Below are 22076 nucleotides of genomic sequence, written 5' to 3' on the forward strand. Positions count from 1 at the left end.
AATAGCTTAATGTTTCTCCATATATATAGTAACTCCTCAGACAGTTATGCCATCACCCTGGAGATTCTCATTTGATGTGACAGTCTGGCCTCTGGTGGCATATGGTGCCAATGGAGGGAGTATAAACCCAAGCTGCCCCCAAACAGCCAAACAAAAAGTTCCCAGTGGGACACTAAACGCATGTAACGTCCTTCGACCTCCCCTGCTTCCTTCTCTCTCACTCCACAGCTTCAACTTTCTGAAGCCATCGCTGCAGGGAGGCCCATCCGCCAGTAAACAGCTCCATCTTGTGGCCATCTGGTGTAATAGCACAGATTCGCACTGGAACACGTTGTACTTGGACAGATGAGTTGGGAGATTTCTAAACTTGATACTGACACGGCAGGAGTGCATGCTGGGAATCTGGAGGAGGAGGCAGCAGGTGGTGGAGAGGGATCCTCACACAGATGAAAGTTAATCTGTGGACTACTTTGTTCACTCCTATGTGAACTAACCTTTCATAGATATACTAAAAAGAAAAAGTCACCTCTGCCTTGCAGCCCTTGTTTGCAGTGAATATAAAATGGAAAACCTGCTAATCAAAATAAATATTTTAAAAATCCTGCAGCATATTTTCATAGAACCCAAGCTGTATTTATCTTATCCAGTAGGGGGCGCTTGTGTTTAATTTTCACCATTAATTAAAACTATTAATTTTTCATTTACATGCTTAATTCCTCCTTATTTTTCAGTAAATAAATGAACAAATACACTTTTTACTGCAGCAGCAGCATCTTACCAGAAATTTAAGAGAAACTGTCCCTTTATTTAAGGTGTATTTACTCAATTTGGGAGTTTTTAAATTCTATTAATCCACATGAGCTGTTTTAAATGAAGCCATTTACAATTATTTTCAAATGAATTAAAATGCAGTTTATTTTATGAATCAGAGAGTCTGTCTCTAAATATGATGTGATACAAAAATATATTCCAGGCTTTAACATAGGAAAAAATAGGGGCGTGTGTTCTGATATCAAAAAGTCCAGAAAAAATTGCCCTAACTTGCCCACATCTGTAATGAAATGAAACCGCAGTAAAGCAATCATAAAGCGCATTGTCTTTATTGCTTTCTTTATTTCTGGTTTTATATGACATGTTTACTGCTGTATATTTACGAAAACAAGCTGTTTATTTATAGGTTTATTTGGTGTAACTGTTTACATTTGAAATCAAGGTTACAGTTTTTTTTTAATAGATGTTGAAGAAGAGTTTTGCACGTTAATCGGTTCAAAATGTTGAAAACAGAATAACAAGCGGAATTCATTTGTATAAACACAGAAGTACTGAACAGTAACTTAAAAAACAAAAACATACATATACATATATATGTATGTATATGTATCTGCTATTCATCTCGTTTCCTTTCCTTAAGTATTCCTGCCTCTGAATACAGCTTCATCTGAAAACAAAAACAATGTATTACTATAAGTATTTGAACAGATAGATAGATAGATAGATAGATAGATATAGATAGATAGATAGATGTATAGATAGATAGAAATGTCACCTTTGACTTTTGATTGGTTTGCTTCTCCTCATCATACTTCTTTTCTGCTGTTTCTCTCATCTCAGTTTGTCTCTTCTTATTCGCATCACTGTTCTCTTTTTGTTCATTTATTTCTTTCAGCAGTTCCTGCTTCTCATTTTCCAGAACTCTAATCTACAAATGTGATACAAAACACACACACACAAAAAATCACAGTAGGAACTCCAGAGTCATCTGCTGCTTCTGGAAAGAACTGCTGCTTTCTGCTTACAATGTAATATCACAGTTTAGGCTATACATTGTTAACACCAGGCATCCCCAAACTCGGTCCTTAAGGCCCCCTGTCCTGCAGGTTTTAGAAGTTTCCCTGCTTTAGCACAGCTGATTATAATGATTGCAGTAGACCAAAAGCCTGTTAATCAGCTTTAAATTACAATCAGCTGTGCTGGAGCAAGGAAACCTCTAAAACCTGCAGGACAGGGGGCCTTGAGGACCGAGTTTGGGGATGCCTGGTTAACACGATTCAATCTTGTTTCTTATTCAATTTTTAATCACAAATGATGATTAAATCGACCCTTACCCGTTCTTGTAAATCCTCTTTTCTCATGACATGCCTGATGCCATGAGAGAGGGTGTTTTCGTACAGCTTCTGGTGGGCTGCCATGCTCATTCTGATCTCATCTCTGAGTCGCAGCAGAAGCAGACCCCTCTCCTCACAGAGGACGCTTTCCTGCCTGATTAATTCATCTAAGAAATAAATGCGCTGTTGAGGTTACAGGTGAACACATTTTAAATGAAGTATGAAATTTTAAATCCTGCTATGTAGAAAATCCCCTTCTTAGAGGTGTCAGGTTTGATTTTTTTTACATAAAATCATAATCTGAACACATTTTATAAATTTGGACTTATTTGGAGCAAGGATTAAACAACAACATAGTTTTCCTTCCTAAAAATCTTTAATAATAAAAAAAACTAAAGGTTAATATTGCAGGTCAGAGTGGCAGAGCAGTCATATATATTTGTATTTATTCTCTAGCTTCTGTTAGATCATGTTGGATTTTGACCACCGTTCTTGGCAGATAATGTTAACTAATTTATAGTTTGTTTATATCTGTAAAATATAAAATATTTAATCAAAACCTTTAACAATTCATCTAAGGATAGGGATTCATATATCGTCCAGGTTACAGGTGAATCGGGTTTATTTAAAAGGCAGCTTTAACTTGTGTTTGCATTAAAGGATCTAATTAGGTCAGTCTTTTAACCATATATTTACGAGGGGAAATCTTTGAATTTAGTTATATTTTCCTGTTTTTTGAGCTGTATAGCAGCGCTGCCTTGACAGATATGTTGGAATTTAAAATTTTAAAAGCTCTTTGTTATGTTAAATATCTGTATCACCATCATGGCACAGTCTCCTTTTGTAATAAATCTTTTCTCCAGAGATCATTTGATTTTTCCATGTGAAAAACTGCAAGTTTCATTCACCCTCAAGTGAACAGACATATTTTACAAAAGTGAAACCCTTAGCGTATAATATAATATAATATGTTAGGTTAAATCTGGCAATTTAACCTAACATATTAAAAATATCCATCCTAAGAAAATCTTGTTATCTGCCTGGGCGATTGGTCAAATATCCAGAATAAGGTAAAAAAGCTTTGATGACTTTAAAAAAACATGTAATTCAGCATCAACTTACTAAACAGACTTTATCACTTTAGATTTTTAAACTTTTATCATCTGCTTTTCACTCATAGGACAGAAACATTTTCAATAAATTCTAGTTTTATATCTTAGTTCTTTTTATCTAAATTGAAGTGGCTGTTTAATGATTCCACCACTGAACATAGAGCTCCGGCTGCACAAGTAAAAGGGCCTAAATGAATAGAATAATCATGGCAATAACTATTGTAGCTGTGCAAAACCCTCAGTGAAATTATATAATGAGAAATTGAATGTCTTTACCAAAACACTGAGAATAAAGCTCTCTGCGGATGGGACAGATGCCTGCGTGTCGGGCCTGTTCCTGCTCCAGCTTCATATCCAGCTGTTCCTGCAGCTGGAGGAGATCTGCTCTGGTAGAAGGTGCACTGGATACCTTCTGCACCCACACTTTGTTTCCTTTTGACCATTCCCTGCAACATATGATAGTTAGGAAGTCGGAACTAAATGAAAGAGTTTGCTAAATAAGAGCAGAGGTACTTTGGTGGATGGATGGCATCCAGAATCTCTTTCTTCACGGTGGGACCTTCAGCGGCTGCATATTTGGATTCAGGAAGCGATGGATTTTGTGTGAAGCGGGCCCACTGCAGGAACGTGATAAGATGAAACATTAGTATGGCTAATAGGTTGATCCTAAATCAACTTTGTGTTATTTATTTAAATTATTTAGACAAAGTCTCCAACTCTTAAGTTTTTGCTGAGATTTTGAAATGAAATCTCATATGAATGAGGTTTTTAAAGGAGATATACTCATAAAGTCAGGTTTATGGACTGTTTTTTAATGCTAAATCTATATAAATTAAAAATACTAGAACTTATATATATATATATATATATTTTATTACAATTAATGTGAATTTATTAATACTCATATGCACACCTAAGTGCAGCTTAAAAATGCCAATTAACCTAAAAAAAACATAAAATAATTGAAATATATCCATATATATGCTTGAGTATGATTATTTTAAAATTCTAATTATGCCATCTGATGATACTGAAATTTATTTTATTGCATCTATAAAGCTTTTCAGTGTTTGGATTTATGTTCCATTTTTTTTCTTGCCTATTAGTACCGACCGTCTCGGCTGTTACTCACCTTTTGAGATTTGGAGCTCTTTACCAAAACTGAAATATCGAATTTAAGAAGCGAATCAGATGATGAATTCATTTTTACACTTCCTTTTTTTATGTAAGAAAGAAAAAAATGTTAAGCCTGTACAAATAAAAATGTCCTTGGTTTAAAGTTGTTGCAGTTAATGTTGTCTCTGTAATGTTGTCATGGCAACCTTCTTTTCTAGCAGTTATATATTTTTGAAATTCGCTGGGATAAATCTGACAGAACAATTATATGTCAGTTTGTTACATTACTTTCAGTTAAAAAATGTCAATCAGACTGTATTTTTTAAGATAGAGAAATTGGATTTAAAAAAAATTATTAATTAATTTATCTTTGTAAAAAGATTCAGGCTAATTTCACCCTAATTAACCCTAATATATTAAATACTTTATTGTAATTTACTTTCATGTTTCTCTTTGTATTAATTTGACATCTTTCAGTCAATAAAAAGCTTACTTTGATCACTTTTAAAACATGAAATATACATTTTATTTTAAATTTTCTGGATACATTTTTATGCTGAACCATATTTTGGTTGTTTAAAAAAAAAAAAAAAACATCATGTGATTCCAAAAATTGGACCATCAGGAGTTAGAAAAGAGCGCTCTAAAACCTTTCAGCAATTATAATAAACTGAAAAGTTCCTCTTTTATGAACCTTTCCAGTTCATAAAAGAGGAAGTTGTCTTAGTTCTCTTAGGAAGGAAAGGGAGTTTTTGAGGACCAGAATGCTCACATTCTGGATAAGGAAAATAGGTGGTTTGAGAGGGGTGTGAAGGAAGACATCTATGTTAAGAGAGAAAAACAACTTTAAACAGAGGTGGTGGACTCAGATTCCAGCTTCCAAAAACTTGCAATTCAGTTATTGAGTTGATTCCTTCCAGGTATCACCACACCCCCCACCCCATCACAGACGAACAAAGTACCTCCTCTCTTCAGCCAGGTGAACAATCCCCCCCTTTAACGACCGACCTTCAGAATCATAGACAGGTTTCAGATATTACAGGCTAACGTTAGAAGCAAATTACCCGCTCGCCAGTTTCAATTTGCATGTTTCCAAGCAATACAACTCCTTGTCTATATAAAGACTCAAACTCAATGCGAATCCAGACATTTGAATTGAGAAAGCTTCCTGGACGGGAAGCGAAACATCTTCAAACCTTGGAAATCAAGTCCAGTGGATTGTTTATTGACTTTGACGTAATTAATCATTATAAAAAAAATAGTCTCAGATTTACATTTCCTGACAGGCAGGACAAAAATAAAACAAAACATAAAATGAAAGAAAGTAATACAGAGCTGTAAAAGGGGGACAATAATCATAAGAAAAATTGCTCAGAAAGGAAAAAAATGTTTGGACTTTAAGTCTTATAAGTTTTGAAGAGTTTACATGTTAAAGTCACTTTTAAAATAAAAGCGAGACATTTTTTTGTATTTTGTTCCTTCTGATAAAAATGGATCCAAACTTATAATAACACAGGCACAGGGTTTATCATCTTTTTAGTTTAGCTTTTTTTTAGTATTCCGTAAAAGTTTAAAAAACAATTCACTGGACTTGGTTTCCAAGATTTGAAGATGTTTCGCCACCTCTCCAGGAAGCTTTCTCAATTCGCTTTTTTTAGTAACACTTTTAAAAAGTTTTTTTAATTAAAAAAGATAATGATGGAAACCTGCCCAATAAGATAACAAACCTTTAATAACTTCTGGTTATTAGTTTAGGTGTTAATTAAAACAAAACAATTTAAGATGTTTAATAGTAAATGGATAGTGATTTAGTTAATAAATGGATATGTTAGAAAATGTAATACAAATGAATAAATCATAGAGATAGAAGGAGGATTTAGTTAATTAAATTAAGAATAAAATATAAAAGTGTAGGATATTGTTAATAATAAATACGATTTATTTAAAATAAAGACAGAGGATGATTATTATACTTTGGATATAACAGTAAAGCAGGTAAGTAGATTGGCTACAATACTGTTATTTTAAAATATTATATCTGGAATAATGAAGACATTAAATACAAAAATAAGACAATATTTTAGAAAATGGTTTTATAGGGGAATATTACTTGTAAGCCAATTATTAAATCCAAATGCTCATTTATTGTCTTATTCTGACTTTATGTCACTTTTCCAATTTCCTATTACCCCTAAAGGATATGCTGTTGTGTTTGACGCAATTCCCAGTGGCTCATTAAAGCTTTTATCATCTTTACCCACACTTCAAATTTACTCAGGGCCAAGTTTTGATCCAAACTTCATTAATATTTATTATGATTGTCCTTTTAAAAGTAAGAAAACAACGGACAAAAGGTTAAGAAATATTCTATTACGAGATGTTGGACCAATATTTTATTGGAAGTGGACTTGGTTGTTCCTTAAAAGAATACTTAATAAACAATAAAGTAAGAGAAATTTCTTATAAAATTATTCATAATGTTTATCCTGTTAAAGCATTTTTGATAAAAAAAATATAAATGTGTATTGTTTGTAAAAATAATGAAGAAAAGCTTATTCATCTTTTTTGGGATTGTAATTATACCAAAAAAATCTTAACATTACTTTAAAAGCTAAAGATATATTGTTTGGGATGGAGAAATGTGAACTTATCAAAACAGAACTTTTATATCTTATAGATTTGTTTTATTATTTTTGGTAAATTTCCACACCTCCAAATATTTACAACAAAAAACTAATTTCCAATCTATATAGAATCCTTAAAATGTAGTTCAAATACTAAAACCATGCTACCGTAATTAAAACTGCCCTTAAATAATTATTATAACCCTCAAGCTTAGATTACATTTGATTTTGACATTTTAAAATAATAGTTTTGTTCTGTAAAGCCCTTTGTTGTTGTATAAGTTTGTAATTGTTAATGTTCTATATTGTTCATGTATGTTCTTTTTTGCAATATAAAAAAAGAAATACTGTCATTTTGTTCCACAACACCTACCAGTAGGTGGCGGTAATGCGCCTTCAAGTTGTTTGCCAACCGCCATCAAACTTCACAAAGACAAAGAAGAAGAAGAAGAAGAAGACGCGTCTTTTTGCGTCGTTTCCGCTTCTCAAAAATGGCGTCCTCCATGCCTAAAGACGGCATGAGTGGAAGCCAAACAGCTAAAAAAAACTCAAAAAACAAAATGCAAGGTAAGTTCTGAATCCTACCGAGTCAGAGACTATTAACTGCTACCCGGAAATAGGGAGATATTTTTTTTTAATAACCGTCTATAAAGATTTCACTAACATGTCGCGTTCATTAATAAAGTAGATCAAACATACATTTCCTTTCTAGATTTAAAGACGATTTTTTTAAAAAATAGCATGATTTAAGATACTTCAACACTGAATTTGACGATATTAATGTATTTTGTGGAGAAAGACAACTTAATAAACATAGATATTTGTTTATTAAATCAAATGAATATGGCTGCAATTATTTTTTTAATGTAACTCTTGATCGTCTTGAATCAGTCTGCCTGTCCTTCCTCAGACATTTATTCATCCCTCACTGGATAATCTGTAAACACAGACCAGCAGCTACATGAACCAACAGCTGATCCACATTTAAAGTCACGTTAAATCTCTCTTCCTCTGATGCTCAGTTTGAACTTCAGTTGCCTTTTTTACTTTTAGACCTGAACAAAGGAAGGCATATGGAATCAGATGTTTTTTCTGTTTTAAAAAAAAAGTATTAATAGTTTTATTATTTTTTATATAAAAAAACAGTGATAGTGGGATGAGGATCAGCACCTCTGAAGCCATTTTTTTTCCACTGGAGAAAGGTAGACTCTCCTCTTCAGGTCGGTGGAGAGTCCTTGTCTCAAGTGTAGGAGTTCAGGTATCTCAGGGTCATGTTCACTAGTAAGGGACACATCATAATGGCATCAGCAGTGATGCAGTCGCTGTATCGCAGGGTGGCTGGGTGCACCCTTCTAGATTGGGCTCAGAGCTCAGTTACCAGGACCGACTTTAGCTTGTCTAGCTTAGTCTGCTGCCTCTGCGACCCGGCCCCGGATAAAGCAGAAGAAAAAGAATGAATGGATGGTGTTCTTTGTTTACTGATTGTGTTATCTTTTATTTTTTTGCCTTGCAGTGGACGAATCTGAGCTCCTGACTGTTCCTGATGGGTGGAAGGAGCCGGCGTTCACTCGAGATGACAATCCTCGGGGGCTGCTGGAGGAGAGCAGCTTCGCCACGCTGTTCCCTAAATACAGGGAAGCTTATCTAAAGGAGTGCTGGCCGCTGGTGGAGAACGCTTTAGGAGAGGCAGTACGTACACACAGTCTACATCCATAAACCGCAATTCAAGTCGATGGAGACACCTGATGTTAAAGTTATATAAAACAATCTGATAGTTTTAATTTAAACTGTTCATCCTAAGAAAGGGATTTCTGCAATTACCCTCCTGTAACATATAAACATGAATATATTAGCTCCCTGTAGCAATTTCAGTGAAACATTTGCTTTGTCAAGCAGGTAAACTGAATAGATGAATCCTTCAATCAAAACTAATCAAATACTTGGTGTGAAATTATCATAATAAACTAGTACGTCATTGAAAGCTCTCTTTGGTCAAGGAACAGATGACTGTTCAGGTGCTGCATTCAAGTGCAGCAAGAAACTAATTGACAACAATAAGGTGATGATGCAGATATGCTGATATTACCTCTCTTTATTTTGCTTTTAATTCACATTTAATTTATTTTTCTTATTCTTTTCTTCAATACAACACCAAACCCAAGACCGCTACATTATAATCCGGGGCCAAAAAAAAAAAAAAAACGGGGAAAAGAGCAGAGAAAACCTTTCCACCTGGAATCCAGATTGCAAATAAAAAGCAGATGCTAATCCTGCCCTCGATTGCAAAGTGGGATCATGAAAACTATGTTTTAACTGACAAAGTTAAATCAATGCCTTTTCATATATTTCATCTTTGGACCTTTACAGTTTTGTTTCAACAATGATTTAAAACTAAAGGTGATTCCCTTTTAACCTTGGTTGCATTGAGACAGGATCCCAGTTTTAGGCGTGCCCTGATTGCAGTTTTCTGGCTGATAACGACTCTTTAAAATAAACCTACTCTTTAGAAAAGTTGTTAGATCACAATTAATCTTAAATGTTTGATCATATTTTGTCAAAGAAAAAAGAATCAAACAATTAAAGCTCTTTTAAATGCACAAGATGATGCTTTCAGATATAAATGAAAAGTTCCGATCATTGTTGATGGCTCATTTTCACACCTAAAGGTTCTGGAGTGGCCTAGTTAAAGTCCAGGCTCAAAGCTTATTGAGATGCTTTCATAGTAGCTGTTAAAGAGCCATTCATTCTGAAAAGAAAGTGCTCCATATTGGTTTTTAAACACCCAGTTATCACATCTCAGTCATATTTTGGGTTTAAGGACTAGTTACTTTTCACACAGTGATGGTTGGCATAGCTTTTAAGTTTTTTTTTACTCGGATACATTTTTAGGGATTGTATTTTCAGCCTAATCAAGTGTCTTTAAAATAAAAAAAAGAAAATAAAGCTGTTTATACGGATTGCCACTTTCAGAAGCAGCCTAGATGTAATGTGCTGTTTGTGTTTTTCTCAGCACATCAAAGCCTCTCTGGACCTGATAGAGGGCAGCATGACCGTCAGCACCACCAAGAAGACCTTCGACCCGTATGCTATCGTGAAAGCAAGAGACCTCATCAAGCTGCTGGCGAGGAGTGTCCCATATGAGCAGGTAAAGACCCGTTAATTTGAGTTCCAACCTTTAACACATTCACTGCTAACCAACCACTGATCGTTATCGATTATTGTTTCCAGGCTGTCCGCATATTACAAGATGACGTGGCTTGTGACATCATCAAAATCGGGACCATGGTGAGGAACAGAGAGCGGTTTGTAAAGCGAAGGCAGCGGCTGATCGGCCCCAAGGGCTCCACCTTAAAAGTAAGCTGTCGATGCAGGTTTCCATTATTATGGAATTTAGCTTGTTGATTTTATTTAAACATTCATATAAAAGTTGTTGCATTAAACCTATTTTAGCATAAAAGCTTTGTTTAAACACGTGTTTAACAAGATTCACATTTGTATGGCTTTAGAAGAGTCTCAATATTTACAAACTCACATCTGTGATCCACACATGTACAGGAGAAGATTTGCACATGCACAGAACAAAACCCACACGTGCAAGGGGCAAGCGTTGAACATGCACTTAATGATTCAAACAAGCACATCCCACTCGCCATGTGACAAATATATCACCATGCAATATAGGTTCTTGTGATTGCCTGAAATAATGGAGTTATCTAATTGTTTGCAAATCATGGCTTTAAAAAAAAAATGCATTTTTGCATCAAGCCACATCAGATGAGTCTCAAAAATCCATTGCATTGAAATTCAAATATCACTGGTAGGTTGTAAATAAAGACATAATTGTGCATCACAAATACTTTTTTGAATCTTGTCTTGTTAATATATAAGATTGTGCATCATTGCCCTGTACATGTGTGCATCGCAGATGTAGGGTTTGTTAATTTTAAGACTATTTTAGCCCCAGACTTCTGCTCCTACAGGGACGCTTCAATTTCATTATTAGCTCAATACCACTAGGTGGCAGCAATGTGTTTAAGCCACATAATCAAACTCATCGCCTCTCTGCAAATTAATCATTATATCATTTGTTTTCTCATGTTTAGGCATTAGAGTTGTTGACCAACTGCTATGTGATGGTGCAGGGAAACACCGTGTCAGCACTGGGGCCCTACAGTGGCCTGAAGGAGGTAAGAATCTCTCAGCGGCCTGTCATTAGCAGGGTTAGTATTAGGAAATATGGTGTGTAGCATATTCAGATCAGAAACTGTTCAATACAACAAAACATTTTAATAAATATACTACAGCAAATGTGGTGTTATTGTACCAAAATACCAATAGGTTGAATTACCTGAAAAGACGCCCCCAAATGTTTTTATTATCAATATTTTTATTTTAAGAAAAAAAATGATTTCCAGTTTCCTTCACTAATTAAATAATTGTTCCCATATAAAGCAAAAAAGTAAACTGAAGGGTTTTTGTTTGAGTACCTAGTTTTGATTCCAGTAAGAAAACGAAAAAAACCTATACTATTTTTATAAATTAATTAGGTTTTTCATAATAAACTGAATTAATAAATGCTCATTTTTGATCGCTTCTTTGTAACCAATTCATTGCCACTAAAATCTTGTATTATACAGGTACGAAAAGTGGTAATGGACACCATGAAGAACATCCACCCCATCTACAACATCAAGGTATATTCAGCTGCTCTCAGATGCATAGTCAGGTTAACGGGTTTCCAGTTCAAGCTACAAATCTGCATTCATGTCTAATGAAGATTTTTCCATCCTTGTTCTTGATTTCCTGACTGAAATAAATCTCTCTGGGTTTGAAAGCCAGGGTTGGCTTCATCTGGAGCTGAAGGCATGAAAAATAAGACGCTAGTCGGCGCAACCATTAAACCTTTAACCGTCACTGGTGTTCCGCCAATGTGCCTTAACCGTTTATCACTCTCCCCGTCTTTACCGCCAGACACTGATGATCAAACAGGAACTTTCTAAAGACCCGGACCTGCGGACACAGAATTGGGAACGCTTCCTGCCCAAGTTCCGCTCCAAAAACCTCTCCAAGCGCAAAGAGCCTAAGAAGAAGAGTGTGAAGAAGGAGTACACACCGTTCCCACCCACACAGCCAGAAAGCAAGGTGAGAAAGAGTTTGTGTGTAAAATAATGAATGTATGTGTCACTACTATGATTTTTACCATGCATTGTAAACATCAAAGTGTAAGAGAAAATTTTAAGTGATTTTGGTGAAATCAAATATTAGATTAAATTGAAAAGAAATAGATAATCTTCCAATGGTTTTTAATTATTTGAGATTACCGGAATATTTTCTAGACCCTAAACCTTTAAATTAGAAGCCAGAAGTTTCTTGTTGGAGAATCTTTTTTTAAATGTTTTCATTGAGATTGACAATCCAAAACATTTAATATCATAGCCCTTATGTCACCTTATTACTTATTTGGCAGTATAATAATAGGCATTGTCCATTTAGTAGCTTTAACTTGCTTTCCTTTTGTCCCAAAATGCTGTTTCCATTTTTTTTCTTTTTCTTTTTTACTCGAGTCATTCACTGTAGTGCAATCAGTCCCATGACATCATGCTGCCACTTCCATACATTACAGCTGGGATGGCATTCACAGGTTCACAAGCGTCTCCCTCTTTCCATTAATCTAAAAGTTGTTTACCTCAGTTTTAGTTCCAACAGACCACTTGGCATGTTTTCAAAATAATTTATATTGCTTTTTTATAATGGCTTCTTCCACCCTGAGCGGCATTTCAGCCCATATCAATAAAGGGGGCATTTCTTCCCTGTACAGGATTTTCCAGTGATGCCACACAAGGAAGCTTTGTGTTTTTTAAAGTTACTGCTGAAAAGAAATGCATGATCAGATCAGAAGGGTCCATAGTTATAAGGAGTTTTAACGGTTTGGACTCTCTCACAGGTTGATAAGGAGCTTGCCTCGGGTGAATTCTTTTTGCGTGAAAGCGCGAAAAGGCGGAAGAAGATGGAGGAAATTAAGGTAAGATTTTTTTTTGTTATTTTTCTAGTGCTTAGTTCCTACTGAAAACATGTTTTCATTAAAGGTTAGTGAAAAAAAAAAAAAAAAAAAAAAAAACATGAATTTCCATCCTTTTGAAGAATGGCTGATGTGACCTTTTTTGCAACCTTTTTCCTTCCTCAGGTCAAACAAACAGAAGCACTGACCAAGAAGCAGGAGGAGCGGAACAAAGCCTTCATTCCTCCTAAAGAGAAGCCATTAATGAAGAAAACAGTTAAAGGTAGATAGAAAACACAGGTCAGAGATGAGAGGATTGACTTCTAAGGGTGACTGATTAACCATCTGTTTGTGTTGCAGCTCCAGAAGGGAAGCTGGACATCGAAGCCATTAAGGACAAAGTCAAAAAGGCCAAAACAAAGAAACTGGGAGCTCCACCTGTGATCCCGGCTCCACCCACCAGCAACACCACAGACAAAAAGAAGAAGAAAACAAAAGACAAAGGCTAAGAACACATCCAGCTCCATCGTGTTTTTAACATTTGCTGTTTGTTGGACAGAAGACAGACATTGGAAATGCAAAGGAGTGAAACATTTCTTTCAGAGTTTAAGTCCCAAACAAGTTTTCATTCTTTTAAGATACAAAGACTGTTAAAGATGATGTACAGAGTCGCATTTCTTACTTCCTTGTCTCCATTTCCTGCCCTGTGCCGCAGTTTTGAACTGATGATAGCGGTAGCATCTGTAAAAGTAAAGTTTTTTTTTTTAATGACTTGAATCCTGCTTCTATAAACTGTTTTGTCATCCTTGTGTTGAGATTCCACTGATATTATCCTCACTAATGTTCCCAAGACCAAAAGCAGTTTCAGAGGCTTTATGGTGTTTTTAGAGGGAGAGCTAGCAGGCGCTATGTGTAGGTTGAGAGACTGTAAAAATATTAATTCCAGTAAAAACATAAAAAGTTGACATTAATACAAATATAACTAGAAAACAGCACAAAGTACTTTATTGGAGCTATTTCAAGTAAAACTGTTACTTTTGTGTGAGAAGAAGATCCTTTTAGTCAATTTCATTAAAAAAATTATATATTAAGCTGTTGAGAATTAAAGAAGCACGCATGTAAAAGACAAACATGTTGACATACTGTATTTATATAGAGCAATACACAACACCTGTTATTTAAAGGTACCTAATGAAGTAAATCATTGGGAGGTACTGTGTGTTTTTATAAAGGGATGAATCTGATCATTTGCTCAGGAAACATTGAGTTTTACTTTTGCAAACCTATTCGGTAAGTTTACATGGTCATAGTCTGAGGCCTAAACTAAATACTCTCCACCTTTTAAAGACCTGCAGTAACACATTTTTACCAGGTTAAAGCTAACGATGCTTATTTAAGCTTCACATGACGTGCGGTTGCTTAAGACAAAAAAAGGCCCTTCAACCACCACCGTCCAAAAAAAAGTTTCTAACTAAACTCAAACCTTTTATTTTTTCATAACCTCCACATGCTTACAGGTTCTATGTTGAGTTGTTAAAGGTAGGCAGTTAATTCTGTATAATAACTGATAGATCCAGTTTAACTATAGTTCGGGTTTGTGTCAGCGCCCCCTACGGGCTGATTACTATCCCTGCTTTTCCTCTTTATTTTACCTGTTTTCATTTTCACTCGGTAACAAATGTTTGTTGAATTTAACTGAGAAACATTCTTAAAAACTACTCTGGTAAAAGTACAAATTAAAGTTGGGAACTACCTTAAAAAAAAAAAAAAAGAAGTACAAACAAATAAATGTACTTTCCATCACATTACTATACAATGAAAAAGGACGTAACTCATCCACACAGGAAGGGCTTTACAGAATATATCAAATCAGAGAGGAGCATCATGATTAAAACAGAAGAATGACTAAAAAGAAAAATGCAGAAATTAATAAATAAAAAACTAGCATTTGGAATTAAAGGGCTTGATTTAGACTTTGTAAAGAGTCAAAAATATGGAACACGTTAAATAGATCCAGTAAAACGACAAACACTCCTGTACTTGTAAAATGCTTTTCAATTGAAATGCTCCAGTCACTCAAGTGTCTTTTTTTAACCTGTTATTGTCCAGTTTTACTTGGCTTGGTGGATTTTACCCATTGTTTTTCTTTAGGGGGATATTTTTGTTTATTCATGTCCATTACAAGACTTTAAGAAAAGTATATTACAGCAGATTCCATGGTGTTCTGCAGTTTGAAATCAGCTTCTCTTTGATGTTAAAAATCTGTTCATTTTTGTGGGAAGAAATGTTGAATACAGTGGTACACGGCAAAAATGATCTAGAAATAAGTCAACATTTCTGAAATGTATTTACCCTTAAATTTGAGTAGGTAAATAAGATAATTTGCAAACGGAATGAGTATTTTTACTCTTAACATAAGAATAATTAAATAACATGCACTTGAAATAAGACAATGCAATTATTTGTTCTTATTTCATATTTAAATTATGTTGTTCCATTGGCAAAGTGTCTCACTGACCTCCTCAATTCAAGAACAAATGCAACTATTTTAAGAATAAAATACTAAAATAAATGAGGTGTCTGTCTGGTTCTACTTTAACAACAAAAGGTCTACTCGTAGCAGAAGACATCAGGGTAAAAATAACGGACAGCGTATGCAGAAATGCATACCAGGATGAGGAAAATTGGCCGGACAATCAGGATAACTTTAAAATTTTTGCTAAAGTTGTCGGGGTCCCAGTCCGGAGTCCAGCTGTAGCCTAAACGAAAACCAAAAGTCAGATTTTTTTTTATAAATTGTCACTTTTATTTTGAACATTTCTGGCTTTTTGGACTTACTTCTTAGTTTGTCTCGTTCTCCACTCCCTGCAGAGACACACAAGCTTTATTTCCCACTCCATGCATGTAAGTTCAGAAAAATGAGTCCAATAATTGTTGTTAAATTCATTACTTCAACTATTAAGCATAATACTTACGGCAGAGACCGCGCTCACAAATGTCTTTGCATTCAGAGCAGGAATTCCCCTCAGCATAAGGCTTTTTTCCAAACCAATTACCGCTGCAAGACACATCAAGTTAATTTTTATATTTCAATAGCAAAACAATTCAAAGTGCTGTACATGAGAAATGAAGGATAAGTACAAACCAGTTGCTGGAGCTAACGCAAGTTATTCTAGAGAACAAAAATGAATAAAATTCATATTTGAAAGAAAAAAAATGTTTTTTGATTAAAATGAATGGACTGTCTCGATAGCACAGCCAAAGTGCACTTTTAACAAATAGATTTTAAAACAACAACAGTTATCTTGGAGTTTATTACAGATTAATGGAGCATAAGAATTAAAACAAGTTCTCCATGTTTGGTTCTGTTTCTGGGTATGCCGACTATGACCTTTGGCCAGACCCGTTGCAATTAGTCCTTAAATCCTGGAGACGTTCTTTAAGTGACTGAAGGCCGAGGTTGTTACCATCGCAATGAGCTTATGAAGGTTCAGGGTTGAGTCTATCACCCAAATTGATTATTGGTGGTTTCTAGCTAGATTACCTGAAGCTGTGTGCTAACCTTTAAATGCTCCAAAAAAATAAATAAATAATAATAATTTCAATTATTTTGATGCAAAAAAATATTGTCCCATCAATGTGTCGATTTCTACTATTTGTTTATTAACCCAAATCTTAAATGGGTTTATAATCACTTGATGAAATCTTAACGTACGTTAACTTTTCTTGTTCATTGAGATCTGAGTTAGAGGGGCATGTAGATATTCAATAGGAGGCACCCTAAGATGGATCCTTGGGGAACACCACATGTGATTTTTGTGGTCTCTAAATGTTCAGTTTTTTTTCAAGTAGGGTCTGAACCTGTCCAGAAAGGCAAACCAAGATGTATAGCAGCTCTAAATAAAGTGAGTGATCATCAATGTCAAATCCTGCTGAGATCCAGTAATACTGCTAAAGGAAGCATCATTTTTGGTCCAGAGACCTTTGAACCAAACCTCCTGTTTGTTATTAGTCCTGAACCGTTAAATAGGCTTCTAGTTCTCAATGTGCAGCTTGGCTTTAAAAATAGAAAACAAGCGGTTGCTGTTGAGGAGTTTGTTGGTATACCATTTCCTGCCTCATCAGGTCTATATTTTTTTAAAACCACTTCCTTTCTCATTAAATACAGAGTTCAGGTTACCTTGGGGCGTAGTTGCATACGAAAATTGCACCCTCACGGCCATCGAAGTGTTTAATGCCATTTGGGCAGAGCTGGACAGCGCAGCCAACCTTGTAGCTGTTTGCCCACACAACCTGAAAACGCAAGTGTGATGCAGTCAAGACCAGATGTTTATGTACATTATGCCGCCTTAAATCTCACATTAGCTTTTTTTCTCTGTCTGACATTAACCCTTTATAGGGCACTCAATGAAATAGTTTGAAAAACAAAATTTCAAGTCAATACAGTTATTGGAATCCAGGACAAGACCTTATTACCTTTGTAACATAAAAAAAAAAGTATGGATATTTTGATGGCAAAAATGTATGTCAATGTAATAACAAGAAACGCCAACTTGCCTTAATATACTAAGAAAAATAACAAAAGTGCTTCAATTAGAAATTCATGAAAAACACCCTGACAGTGAAAGAAACACATTTTTTTTGGTCCAGCATAACCTTTGAGACATTAATGCTAAAACTGGCACTTTAGTTTTGTATCTAATAAACCTAAATATAATTGTTAACTAGGCTTATTAAATTTTGAACTTTACTTTTGAAATTTTCAGTTAGCTTTTTACCTTTTTTTGCTTATCTTAACTTTTTTCCTACTTTATTTACAGTAGGTAATCTATCATTCAAGGGTTCATCCAATTGGTCAAATGCCAATTAAGATATGCAGCCATGTAGCAGCATCTTTGCTGAATGGCTGGATATAGATATTGTGCTTCTAGAACTCACTGAGGGATGGGGGGACTCCATTTTTAAGGGGTATGCAAGTGATCAAAAACGCTAACTTGCCCTATTAAGGGTAAAATCAAATTCAATATTTCCCGTTTTAAGTCAGTTCTTAAAGTTCAGAGGTTCCTATTTGTTATCCTTAATACTGAGTAGAAGTCCAAACAACCAACTTAGCTCACAGTTTTTACATGTTCATACACCAATACACAGGTCAGTCACCAACTTTAGGTGCCTTTCAGGAAGAAGCTAGAATCAAAGTTGAAAGCTTCTTAGTGAAACAGTATTACTCTACCCACTGATCCACAGTTGCCCTGCAGTTTCTTGAAGTATACCAGTCTCTGCTGTCACAAAACACCCATATGATCCTCCCACTTTTTTACTTCAGATTTAACAAAATTTATCACTGCTAAATACGTCCGAAGGTAAAATTTCTGTCCCAGTTTGCGTGTATAAATCTGACCTTTTTATGTTGCTTTTGCAGAAATGGCTTCTTCCTTTGCAGCAGTCTGTATCGTCACAAGACATTTTGCTTTCCCTCCTAAGTTATTAAGCACTTTTCAAAAAATGAATGTCTACCTGGTGTTTATCCTGCCATATCATTGTTTGAACTAATCAAGTCACCATCTTTAAGTATATGGAAACTGTCCCTTAGGAAGGTACCAGGTCTTTAATTGATATCTGGGGAGATTTGATTTTTCCAGCAGGTTTGATTAGCTAATTTGTCCGGTTAGTTCTAATTTAACTCATATTGTTAAAATAACCCTTCACGGAGCTTGCAAGTCCTGACATAATCAAACCGACTTACTCAAACTGTTTAAAACAGGGGTTTCCAGGGCCAAGGACCCCCAAACTGATGGTGAGATGGAGCAAGGACCCCCTAATTATATATATCATATGAATTTGTGTTAAATCAAATTGGTCCAATAGTCACTCTATCACAGATGGAGTAATGCAAGGAAAGTAATTTCTCCCTAGGATTATTAAAGCATTTAGGATTCTGATTCCTGGTTGATGGGACAGGTGTTGTGAATGAAACGGTACCCAGCTTGAAAAAGCTCCTGTGTGTCGCTGAATGTGAGCATTGATGACTAAAAGACATCTTCTGCCTCCATTTATCTGTTTACTACAGTGTGTTGAATTCAATTCAATTAGTGGAAAAAATGCAGGGGGAGAATATATATAAAAAGTCTAACCAACCGAAACTTTCGCGACCCCCATGCAGTACCTCCGTTGACCCCCTAGGGGTCACGGACCCCCTGTTCAAGACCTCCGGTTTAAAAGCATAGTAATCCAAACTTTATTTGTGGAAAATTTGACACTGTTCTGGAATTTAGCAGACTGAAAACATTGATCTCAGGTGTCATAAAACAGGAAAAGCTGAGTGTTAATGTCAGATACTGATCAAATAAAGGTGTCCCACACCTGAATCAGCTGTAGATGAACAGTGTTCTCACTGTGCACATACCTGTGTGTAATGACCACACATGCCTTTGCAGCTGTTTGCCTCGTAGCTGTAAAACTGCTTTTCATCCACCCAACTTTTCAAGGCTCCCTTTACGCTGAAGTGCGACGGCGGGGTCCCCACCCATATGTTTTCTCCTACAGAATGATAGGTAGGGTGCACACGCTGGACCTCCTTCAGGTAGATGTTGTGCTTAAATTGGCAGTGTTTGGCCCATGCTCTGGCAGTAACGGCCAACGCTTCGTCCCATGACTTCATCAGCACATGCAACGACATGAAACACAGCAATTGTTATTTCGCTTTAATCATTTATAAGAACAGGAATTTCTGATTCTAGGTGATTACTTTGAAATACATTATTAGTTTCACTGTATTGTGAATTAAGAAAAATCCACTCAGAAAGAGTATTTTATGTATTATAATGTTTAAATTGTGGTAGCTGCAAAATAAAAAAATAAATAGAAATACATTTGGCTCTAGTTAACTGTTTTATAGTCAGATTACCAACAAAACTATCTTGATATGCGTAACATTAACAAGTGAAATTGTAATTAAAATAACACAAATATATATTGAATCAAAAGGGATTAATTTCCTTATAATTCTGTTACTTAATATGAAATAGGTTTACATGCTTTAATTAATATCATTTATAGTTACTTCCCATGTGAGAAATAAGACTGGGACTTGGCATGTTTCATGCATATATCTTATAGTCAGTTTAATACTTAAAATAAATTTTTTTTCTGCTAAACATAAGCAGTTTTAATTTAATGTAAAAAATAGATTTTAGGCAAAAGAATATTGTCTGTAGCAGTTAATGGAAGTGGATTTCCTGTTATTTCCCAGGGTGCTTTGCATCATGCTAACTGTGTTATTTGAAAATGTGTTTTATATTCAGTTATTTCATGCAACTATGGTTCTTTTTATTCACAACGAAATATCTTGTCTGAGACAGGACTTCAGGGGTAACACTGGTGTCATATGCAAGAGTCTCTCCTCCTGCAACTAAAGGGTTGTTAGTTCAAGTCCTGAGGCTGATTTTAGGTGCCATTGTGTCCAAAGGCAACCAACTTCACCTGAATTGCCTACTGATGGTGGTCAAAAGGCCTGGTGGAGCCGGTGTACAGCGGCTTCTGTCAGTGAGACCCAGGATAGCTGTGCTAAATAAGTACAGGCCATTTATCTTCTTATTAATATAGTTAAGAGTTTAGGTTTGATACTTTTTTTTTTAAACAGTGTCCTGTCTGGCAATGTGGCAAAAAGAATGATTGTCTTGATTCCAAAAAGATTCCAAAAGATTTTACTTTCACAAGTAGAGCAGTATGGCTATCGCCATAGTGTTCCGCTTGTTTCATGCATATAAATTGCTTTATTATAATTATGCAGGGAGTTTTACAGATTATATGGACACTGCAATGTAAAAGGTTTGATACTTTTATAAAGGAAATTTAAAATCATAGAAAATATAACCGTTAATTTGCAATATAAGAAACTCCATCAATGAAACTCAATAACATCAATGCAACTGGTAAATACTAACTATACAGTGCTTTTTTTTAAGTTAGGAGACTTGACCAAAGTGCTTTAGGCCTTCAGTTCTTAACCCCCACACACACACTCACACACTCATGGTGGCAAGCTACATTGTAACCACAGTAGGTAATTTGGGTGAAGTGTCTTGGCCCTGAATTAGAATTCAAGAATACCTTTTAAACTGAACCAAACTAGTATGATTACATCGTATTAGTATCTGTTAAGTTTTACTAGCAGCAATAAGTTATACAAATCTAAGTCTATAATGCTGGATTTAGTAATCCTTAGTTGTCTGTAATAGTTATTATTAAAGTATCCACGTGATACTCTTTGCACTTAATTAAATAAGCTAATTTGAACCGGTTGACATAACTTGGTTAAGTCAGTTAAACATAGCATTTGTGTTATTTTTGGGGAAGTCGTATGAGTGCAACACTGTATGTAGCTTTTGCAAGCTTCCCCTTTTTTAACGGCATAACTGAAAGAAAGTACATTCTAACAGTATGCCATAAATGTTGGTGCTTAAACAGTAAACACTGCTTGGTCTCGTTTTTTTTAAAGTGAAACACAGGTGAGGTGTGCAGTACTTACCATGTAAAGCATGTTGCTCGAAGATGGGCTGACAGCTGAGCGGGCTTCATTGTGCTCCCTCACACATTCTGCAGTGAAGTTCTTGTCACTGATCTGAGGTAGGGACATGGACAAAGTCCCCAAATCCAGGATAACCACGGCCCACAGCAACATCCTCTCAGTTCTCTGTGAAGCTCAGTCTGTAAACTGAAACGAGTTGAAGTGACACAGGAAATGATTCGATCTTGAGAAACAGGATGCAGAGTGCTTTTAAAAAAAATATTGACAAGAAAATTTCCTCACCAATGATGCGCATCACACTCTTAATGCAGCTTTCCAAAAGCAGCATTATGATTCATGCATTTTGGGGCAGGGCTCGTTTTTAATTTTTTTTATTTGGTATAAACCACATCTGATAGATTTTAATACCTACTATGAAAATGGAGGTGGAACTGTCATGGTTTGGTGATACTTTATGCTGCAGCAGGACCTGACAAAAATCTAAAGAATCAACATTGAATTCCTTGTTGTATTTGATGGCACATGAGTAAAATGTCAGACCATTTAGAAACAAAAAAAATAAATAAATAAAGCTCTGGCACAAATGAAACCTGT

At 35.4% G+C, this 22076-nt stretch overlaps 3 protein-coding genes across 3 annotated transcripts; 1 reads left to right on the forward strand and 2 right to left on the reverse strand.

Moving 5' to 3' along the window:
- Positions 1-1384: 1384 nt before the first annotated feature.
- On the reverse strand, positions 1385-3861 carry LOC107092586 (axonemal dynein light intermediate polypeptide 1-like). The gene is made up of 5 exons (XM_015387149.1): positions 3731-3861; positions 3494-3663; positions 2106-2272; positions 1547-1699; positions 1385-1438 (listed from the first exon to the last, which is right to left on the reverse strand). The coding sequence occupies exons 1-5, from the start codon at positions 3859-3861 to the stop codon at positions 1385-1387; spliced, it is 675 nt and encodes a 224-aa protein (XP_015242635.1).
- Positions 3862-7421: 3560 nt separating this feature from the next.
- krr1 (KRR1, small subunit (SSU) processome component, homolog (yeast)) lies at positions 7422-14131 on the forward strand. Its single transcript, XM_015387139.1, has 10 exons — positions 7422-7524; positions 8471-8646; positions 9968-10102; positions 10186-10311; positions 11061-11144; positions 11595-11651; positions 11929-12099; positions 12902-12979; positions 13142-13238; positions 13316-14131. Exons 1-10 carry the CDS (start codon positions 7449-7451, stop codon positions 13462-13464), a joined length of 1149 nt encoding a protein of 382 aa, XP_015242625.1. The 5' UTR covers positions 7422-7448; the 3' UTR covers positions 13465-14131.
- Positions 14132-15428: 1297 nt separating this feature from the next.
- Positions 15429-21650, reverse strand: LOC107092587 (GLIPR1-like protein 1). Its single transcript, XM_015387150.1, has 6 exons — positions 21483-21650; positions 19359-19607; positions 17136-17248; positions 15931-16013; positions 15794-15820; positions 15429-15714 (listed from the first exon to the last, which is right to left on the reverse strand). The coding sequence occupies exons 1-6, from the start codon at positions 21633-21635 to the stop codon at positions 15566-15568; spliced, it is 774 nt and encodes a 257-aa protein (XP_015242636.1). The 5' UTR covers positions 21636-21650; the 3' UTR covers positions 15429-15565.
- Between the last annotated feature and the right edge of the window lie 426 nt (positions 21651-22076).

This window comes from Cyprinodon variegatus, unplaced genomic scaffold, assembly GCF_000732505.1.
Source record: "Cyprinodon variegatus isolate N-32 unplaced genomic scaffold, C_variegatus-1.0 Scaffold386, whole genome shotgun sequence".
In the NCBI taxonomy this organism is placed as follows: domain Eukaryota; kingdom Metazoa; phylum Chordata; class Actinopteri; order Cyprinodontiformes; family Cyprinodontidae; genus Cyprinodon; species Cyprinodon variegatus.